The following is a 9,051-nucleotide window of genomic DNA, read 5'->3' on the forward strand; positions in this document are numbered from 1 at the left end:
TAAAGCACCTTTGAGCGGTCTGCAAATGCAGTGGATGAAGAACAAAGAATCACATATCGCGCTGAAATCCAGGATCCTAGAAATATAAAAGCCTATTACTATGTAACTTCAGCACCAACAATTCACACGAAGCTGAAGTCAGTGTCTTATCCGCCAGCCTCTTGTTCGAATTTTCCCGTTCCACCTTAAGCCAGAATGTAACTGCTGCGCGGTTTAAGGTGGAACGGGAATATTCGAACAAGAGGCTGGCGGATAGGAAACTGACTACAACTTAATAAAGCACTGAATAAAACACTCGTCTTCGTCCGTCAATTCTAGATATCTGTGTTTGTTTCTGTTCGAGTTATTTATTTTTAAAACGACGTGACGCCGCTGTTTCTCCTCCTGACCGCAGTTCCGTAAATCAAGCGCAGATCCGCTTCGGGTTTTTCCGGACGAGGGCTGTTAGTGGCTGCCGGAGAACATGATTCGGGGACGGGGTTGAAAATGGCCATTTCGAGGGGGCTGAGATGCTGTCAGAGGATATTTTCTTGGATCCCCGTCGTCATTATCTCGTCCGTAGTGCTGTGGTCGTACTACGCCTATGTGTTTGAACTTTGTTTTTGTGAGTATCGTTCACCGAGAAACCGAGGAAGCTCGCGTTAGCTCGCATGCTAATCGTTCCGCGGGATGCTAATACTGAAACTGCTAAAATGAAGCGATTTCTGATGTCCATGTTGTGGTTTTCTTAGCCAGCTTACTGTCATTTAAAATGATAAAAAGGGATAAGCAGATTAAATATGATATAATGACATACTGTCCGCGTTTACTGTGTGTTGTGGTTGAATTACGGAGCACCTCAGCTAACGAGACTAGACCGGGTCGCCTCAGCTGAGACTGTATACGCTTTATAATAATTCAGATTAATGGAGCTGATGTGGCTGAAAATGCTCAGTTTCTATCAAAAAAAAACATTTTTTCTGCTTCTCATGTTGCCAAATTGCGTAAAGCGTTATCTGATGAGTCGACGAGCTTTAGTGACTTTTCATTTTTCGTTTTTCTTGCAGTTACTCTCCACAACACATTGGAGAAAGGTAAGTCTTCGTCGCTGTTTATTTATTGGAGGGTAAATCCTCCCAAATTCACTCTTTCAGCGCATGTCAGCCTCATCTTTGATGTTCTGATACCATACTGCAGTCATGTGTGATGTTTTAAATCAGGTCAGTTCCTCTCGGCTGATCGTTATCACCCCATCCGCCTCGTCGTTCGCTTGATGATAACATCTGATATGGTTTCCTCTGCAGTGACCTACCTGCTGGTGTTCCATGTGTGCTTTGTGATGTTCTGCTGGACCTACTGGAAGGCCATATTCACTCCACCCTCAACGCCGTGCAAAAAGGTTGGTGTCATGGAGACTGGATGTGTTTGGTTTGCCATATCTGATCTTGAAGATCTGTGAGATCTTATTTGAAGATCTGTCATCCTTTATCTTCTTCTTTTGCTACAGTTCCACCTCTCCTTTAGTGACAAAGAGAGATATGAGATGGAGGAGAGGCCAGATGTGCAGAAGCAAATCCTGATTGACATAGCAAAGAAGCTCCCCATCTTCACACGGGCTCAGTCAGGAGGTGAATAATCTCGCAGACTTTGGTTTTATTTATAGAAATAGGTGCTTGATTTCATGCTAGAATGCTAGATCAGACAGAATTATGTGGTGTTTGTTGTAATTGTGCTTTTTTGGTTATGTATAGGTTCTCTTACTGAACTTTTCTCAATTAAACAGCCAGTATGTGTCTAATTACATGTAGGGGTCTAATTGCCTTGCCTTTCTAGTGGCATTGCTGCAGTGAAAGACAGTAAATGGAGGCTAAAGTGTGGCACTGAATTCAAATGCTGCCAGATGACTCTCCTGTATGTGTGTCTAGCTATCAGGTTCTGCGATCGCTGTCAACTGATAAAGCCTGACCGCTGTCACCACTGTTCAGTCTGTGAAACGTAAGTTTCTTGCCCCCCCACCTTCCCCCATTTGCCCTGTCTCTCTCATGCTTTTCGTTCTCAGTTGCTCTGGAAAGAGGATCGCCGTACGCGAGACTCGTGTAATAATTAGAAGGTGTTGTCGGGCAGGAACTTGACCTTATCAGAGAAGATATCTTGATTTTGTTCAATTTAATTACCTCTGTGCATTTATTTTGTAGGTGCGTGCTGAAAATGGATCATCACTGTCCATGGTGAGCGGATATTGTTTATTTATTTATTGTTTATGTAATTAGTTGCTCTCAAAGTTGTCACACAAGTGCTTAATGAGCAAAGGTTGTTTTATTTATATATATATATATATATATATATATATATATATATATATATATATATATATATATATATATATATATATATTTTTGCTCTCTCTTTCAGGGTGAACAACTGTGTCGGATTCTCAAACTACAAATTCTTCCTGCTCTTTCTGTCTTACTCCATGCTGTACTGCGTCTTCATCGCAGCAACTGTATTTCAGTATTTTCTCAAGTTCTGGGTGGTGAGTTTCATTATAATGAGTCGTTTCTCTTGATGCTTTTCATCTAGTTTCCATTTGTAATTACAGATATGTAACCAGTTTTTGGCAAAGTGCTAATTAAAATGGTAATATGCTCATTTTCAACAATAGAGGGAATGAATGTTCTTTCAACATCTCTCAGTTCTCAAATTCTCAGTAACGTTTTTTTCCATTTTCTTTCAGGGCGAGCTTCCAAACGACCACGCTAAGTTCCATGTCTTGTTCCTGCTGTTTGTGGCTCTCATGTTCTTTGTCAGCCTCATGTTTCTTTTTGGCTACCACTGCTGGCTGGTGGCTAAGAACAGGTCCACGTTGGGTAAGACACATTGTACATTTCCTCTCCACTGTCCTAGATACTGTTCCAACTAGTCGATGTGATTGATGGAGGAGGAGTAATCAGTTCTGGCCCTGAAGGGCTGGAGTTCAGGACAGTTTGGTGCTGGTAAGTAAGTGCTGAGCTGTACCAGATGCTTTAAAATCACCAAACTGTGCTGGACACTGGCCCCTGGACCAGAACTGATTACCTCTGTGACAGAAGGTTGTGCTCATTGCTTTGACAGTGGTATGATGTGCACTGAATGTGCAGAAAACATTAAAAGAACCTAAACTGTTTTTATGATTCCTAATTGAAATGAAATATGATCAAACACAGTTTTGAGTCCTTGAGTCAGTCCTTCATTGTCATGCCCTTTTCACGATTTTTCAGAGGCTTTCTCTGCGCCGGTGTTCCAGAATGGTCCTGACCGGAATGGCTTTAATGTTGGCTTCCGCAAAAACCTTACACAGGTTTTTGGAGAAAACAAAAAGCTCTGGCTTTTCCCAGTGTTCACCAGGTGAGTAAACATCAGTGTTACAGCAGTCATATTCATCATTCATTCATCAGTCATACCCCTTTAAATGTACACAGCATGTATAGTCTCCATCAAAGGGCATTACCAATGGAATGGGATGCTATAAAGCAGCTGCACAGGGGTCGCAACCAAAAAAACCCAATTTTGTCCTTTCTAGAAAAATCAAACCACCTTGAGAGCCACGTTTCATGTCTATTTCACCATCTTGGATATAAGTATGGCTCAGTGTGTGTTAAAGTACTAGTATAGGCTAAAAATATAACATTAATGATAACGCAGACTTACTTTGCTTTGCTTTAAGCTTAAGCTCAGCTATAGCTGCTTTTCTCACATCTCTGGCAGGAAATTTTTCTGCAAAAGTAGAACGGTTTCTTATAAAATGTCTCTCAACATTTGACCTTTTATGAGGCTAAAGTCGCTTCTCATTCACCAGCTTCTTGTTCGAATGTTCCTGTTCCACCTTAAATGGCACCAGAATGTAACTGCTGCACTATTTAAGGTGGAACGGGAAAATTCGAACAAGAAACTGACTTCAGCTTTGCAACTTTTCAGTGTTCGTCAGTTTCTCATTGCAGATTAAACGTATCAGGAAACCAGCTGGAGTGATTATAAATGCAAATAAGTCCATTCATCTTAAATCTTCTTTGCCGTTTCGTTAGCTACTAGCTAGACGAGACTGTTGTCTGTGTTGCTATGGTGACCAGCAGTCTGTGCTGATCTTCAGGGTTAAAGGGTGAATTAGCAGTTCTACATTAACTCCAGAGTTTAAGACCATTTACTGTTAAACTGTGTTGAACGATCAGCAGAGCTTTATTTTACTGTAAAGGAGGATTATTTTATTTTTACCTACAAATCTGATTCTGCTGTGGAGCCACAACAGGGCAGTAAAACAGCCGCTTGTTGCCGACCCCTGGCCTAAGGCACTGTGGAACATTGTTCTTTGGAGTGATGGAGCTGGAGCGATGAGTTGAAGTGGCATTTGTGATCCAGAACTAATCATCCAAAATCAGTACCTGACCTCACTAATGCTCTTGTGGCTGAATGCGATCAGCAACGTTCCAATATCTACTGCAGAGCCTTCCCAGAACAAAGGTGGCTATTATTGCATCAATGGGGGACAAGCTCCCTATTAATTCCCTTGATTTAAGTTAAGTGACCCTTATTAGTCCCACAACGGGGAAATTTCACCTCCGCATTTGAACCCATCCGTGCAGTGAAACACCACATACACACTAGTGAATACACACTAGGGGGCAGTGAGCACACTTGCCTGGAGCGGTGGGCAGCCCTATCCACGGCACCCGGGGAGCAGCTGGGGGTTAGGTGCTTTGCTCAAGATCCAAGGTACTGTCGGCTCAGGGGATCGAACCAGCGACCTTCCAGTCACAAGGCTGGTTCCCTAACCTCCAGCCCACAACTGCCCCATTTCAGAATACATGTTAGATAAACAGGTGTCTACAAATTTTTGGGCATGAAGTGTATATTTGAGGCACATTGGATGTTTCAGCTTGCACAGATGCATTTTGTCCTAATTGGCTTCATAATGATTACATAAATGGTTTTCTGCTTTGTCCATCAACACTCACATAACATTGTGCCCCAGATGACGTGTGCAACTAATATTGCAAATATTATCTGCTTGCGTTCCCTAGTCAAGGCGATGGCCACTATTTTCCCCTGAGGACCCTGTGCGAATCTCGGAACCCTTTATTGGCCAGTGAGGGGAGATGGGGGGAGGATGGTGGATCAGATGAAGACAGCACAGGTAAGCGAGACATGATAGTAGCACAGCGAGGGCAGCCTGTGCCTCGTTCAGCCTAAATTAAAAGGCGGCTCAATTAGAGACGATCGAGATGTAATCGATAAGAGGTTGCATCTGGAAGCCTGCCTAGCTGTAGTGCACGTCTCTCTTCTAAGAAATGTCAAGATCAAAGATTAACAAACAGTCATTGTGTGGCTTGATGCTGTGCAGATTATTGACTGTAATCTGTTTAGTTTTGCACTAATGGTCTGGAGTGGTTTAATGTCATCGTAAAAACACTTGCATTGAGTTGAAGAAAAGATGATATTTCTTGCCCAATTACTGCTGTGTTTACAGAGGCTTAATCATAGCGCTCTCAGAAAGCCTGTAATCATTAATCAGGTCACGTAGCTTGCTGTTCATGTGAGTTATCAATGCTTATCATGGTTATATATTCCTTTAATTAGTAGAAATCTTTTTTCTTGCCAATCGCTTTCTTTTCAGATGGTGAAATGGAACATGACCCTTCAGTCACCATTGATGTAGAATCATAATTAATGGATGAGCTACATTTCTTTGTAAGTACAGACTTTTCTAGCTTGATGCTTTACAAAAGAAAAACAGACAAAATATCTGTTGTGACATTTATTTTTGTTTTGTTTGTTTTGTTTTATATTGACCAGAAGAGCACTTTCAGTTGCTTTAGGCATGAACTTGAATCATTTGAAGCACCAAACACTCGGATGAGGCAACTGCATTCCAAATACTGGGAGACTCACGGAAAAGTATGTCCATGGAGCGCCAAATATCTGGAGGGACCACTGAGTGGATTTTTATTTAAACTTATTTACCCTGTTTTTTTTGTTATCACCCCATTGATGTTTTCCATCCGTGTGAATCCTTTCGAGAAACGCCAAGGACTGTCACTGACTGTTCCTGTGGGCTTGGACGTGGTTTGTGTTCTTCTCACAAGGTAATCATGACTTGGATGAGCTTGTATCTCAAATTCTTTCACATTTCAGCATTCAGCTTCCGCCGGTGGCAGGCGGCGTCACAGCGTGTACATAGGGTCCACCTGGAACAACAGAACAGGTAGTTGTGCCCATTTCGAGGTCAGCCACTTCCTCTCTTATGCACTTCCCGTCCGGTCTTGAGAAGCTCAGATGAAAGCTGTCCATTTATCCACTGCACACGAGTACAGCAGAGCATGGCGTCTCTCCAGGCCTTAAAGATGTATCAAAGACTCCGACTGCTTTTCTGTAGAATCACTGTGGTGCAGCCTAAACGTGTACACCTTTTTTAGTGAATGTTAAAATTGATATTGTCCTTTTATTATGACGTAATGTAAGTATTTTCGTTATGTGTATGTCTAGAAGTGCAAATGGAACATTTAAGGTGTTGTCATTTGTTACCCTGGTGGGGTGGGGTGGGGGGGGGGCTAACTATCGAGATTCATTATTATTATTTTTTAATTTATCATGATGTTTATTAACGGTGATTCACGAATAAATGTATCATGCCTTGTTGCCATCTACCACACGGACACTTTACGACAGGGTCACCAGTCTTATCCGCAAGGGGCCGCACATTGCTTCATTATTGCTACATGACATTAACACAACCCAGCTGTAAAAGCCACGGCAGATGCAGTTATAAACTGTCATAACAGATTTTGTTCAGTGATATTACAGTTGTAGCTCTTGCTGGTAATAGTCGTGACAGATGCTATAACTTTTGATGTCATAACTACGGAGGTCTAGAGAGGCCATGAGGCAGCTATAATTTTCTGGAATTTTATTTCGAAATAAGTTATGCATCTTATCTTATTCTAACAAAATAGTTATCTTGAAGTAACGAGTTATTTATCTTATTTCAAAATAACAAAATGGTGATCCTGAATAACGAGTTACTTATCTCAAGATAACAAAATTATCTTAATGAGTTTATTATATTGTGATCTCAAAATAACAAAGTTGTTACATTGAGATAACAAGATAATTAACTTGTTTTCTCAAAATAAAAATCCTGAAATTTATAGCTACCTCATGGTAGCTATACCATGATAACAAAGCTGTTATCGTTTGATAACTTTTGTTATCCTGATAAATAATAAGTAACTCGTTATTTCAAGATAACAAATTATCTTGAGATAACGAGTTACTTATCTTGTTATCTCAAGATAACAAAAGTTGTTATCTGTAGATGAGTTAATTATCCTGTGATCTCAAAATAACGCAATTGTGGTCTTGAAATGACGAGTTATTTATCTTGTTATTTCAAGATCACAAAATTGTCTAAACAAAGTTGTTAATTTGAGATTAAAAAAAGTGATCTTGAGATAACAAGTGATTTATCTTGTTATCTCAAGATAACTCCAGAAAATCATAGCAGCCTCTCTGGACTTCCATGGTCATGACAGCTTATGTCACACGCTCAGTTTTGTTGTGAACTGTAGTTAAAATGTCATGACATTAGACATTGACACACAGCACTGCTACATTAATGAACACAATCACTCATAACTGGCGTGTGACATGCTTATGGCGCGCTTAGGTCCGTGTTACGCAGCAGTTCTAGCTAATGGACTGTTTGAAGACGGAGACCAAAAGATGAAACAGGTGGAATCAGGTGCTTCTGTGTGGAAAGACAACCTACAACCTCACCAGCCCTTTGTGGATAAGATTGGAGACCCTTGCTTTACTAGAAAAATATGGTATGTAATGATCTAGAACCAGTGTTTTTGCAGTAAAGTTCAGTGTTCTAGTTCAGTGTTCTTCCCGCATTGCGCTTAAATACGCCTGATTCGACTGATCGACACTTCGCCAAGTCTTTCATGAGTTGGATCAGGTGATGAAAGGAAACTGCACAAGAAACAGCGGCTGTGCTGTAGGATTTGTCAAATACAGAACTAGATACTCTGTGTTCCCTGAAACTGGCCTTTGTTCCTCTGAATAAAGAGCTTATCTTGCACTGTAATTCCAGTTCAGAGAGGAGAGCTACTGTTCATTTACTTGGTTCTGTTCAGGCAGAATGGGATTAAGTCATGGATAAAGCCGACTGTATTTCATATCAGCATCATGTTCTTTTTTTTTTAAGCCTTTTGTTCGCTTGTTATCGTGTAAACGTTATTCTTTCGTTCACTCCGTGTCAGATGCCTGTATGTTTGCCTGTATGTGTGCCATGTGGTCCTTCCTGAACAGTCCTGTTGCTGATGCTGTTACACGTATTTCTCCTGTTTTCAGTCGCGTTCATGTGCATAACCACTACAAACACATTTATTCCTCGCTTATAAATATATTTTCGAATGGTACAAATTATGCATTGTTTAAGAAAAGTAAAAATCAGATCACTGCATATGATGAACGTTAACATATGATTAAAAAAATGACAATTAATAAAATCCACCTTTTGAAATAAATTTGTTCTGTGTGGTTCTTAAACAAGGAGATTCGACCCAGAGGAGAGTGGAGTTGATTTCTAGGTCATTCATCCATTTCAGCAACAGCTCTTAATCGCTGCTGTCGGAACAAAACCTTGTATCTCCATTTTTGTCGTTTTTCAGTTCTTGACATAATTTGCAAGTGCTTGTTGTCCTTTAAACTGTATGTAAATTTCATGATGAATGGACCAAAAGAAACGTCCCAAAATGACTTGGAAATAAGTCTGGTTCCATTGACTTACATTAGAAGTAAAGTAGGTTTTTCCTTCTCCTGCAAAGTTACCATTTTGGAGATACGAGGTTTTGATCTGACAAAGAACAATAAATAAAGAAATAAATAGGTGGAGTGGCCCAGTTTTATTTTTCATCTTATTGTTCTTTTTATCCTTCATCAATAGAAGCCAATGATAAAATAAACATTCTTAGCATTCAAGTCTCCTCTTATGTTCAACTGTAAAGAACAGCAGTAATGTTCCTGGGTCAAATTGGC

General features: G+C 40.4%; 1 protein-coding gene across 2 annotated transcripts; it reads left to right on the forward strand.

Moving 5' to 3' along the window:
* The first annotated feature begins 227 nt into the window (after window positions 1–227).
* On the forward strand, window positions 228–8,546 carry zdhhc15b (zinc finger DHHC-type palmitoyltransferase 15b). 2 transcript variants are annotated; one of them, XM_036569382.1, is made up of 12 exons: window positions 228–604; window positions 1,047–1,073; window positions 1,284–1,378; window positions 1,487–1,607; window positions 1,905–1,974; window positions 2,175–2,207; window positions 2,392–2,512; window positions 2,714–2,846; window positions 3,237–3,363; window positions 5,034–5,146; window positions 5,627–5,700; window positions 5,809–8,546. In XM_036569382.1, the coding sequence occupies exons 1-11, from the start codon at window positions 487–489 to the stop codon at window positions 5,674–5,676; spliced, it is 1,008 nt and encodes a 335-aa protein (XP_036425275.1). In that variant the 5' UTR covers window positions 228–486; the 3' UTR covers window positions 5,677–5,700; window positions 5,809–8,546. The 2 variants fall into 2 exon arrangements, with proteins under 2 accessions (XP_036425275.1, XP_036425274.1); XM_036569381.1 differs by having other exon boundaries at window positions 5,806–8,545.
* The last annotated feature ends 505 nt before the right edge of the window (window positions 8,547–9,051 follow it).

This window comes from Colossoma macropomum, unplaced genomic scaffold (genome assembly GCF_904425465.1).
Source record: "Colossoma macropomum unplaced genomic scaffold, Colossoma_macropomum, whole genome shotgun sequence".
Lineage (NCBI taxonomy): Eukaryota > Metazoa > Chordata > Actinopteri > Characiformes > Serrasalmidae > Colossoma > Colossoma macropomum.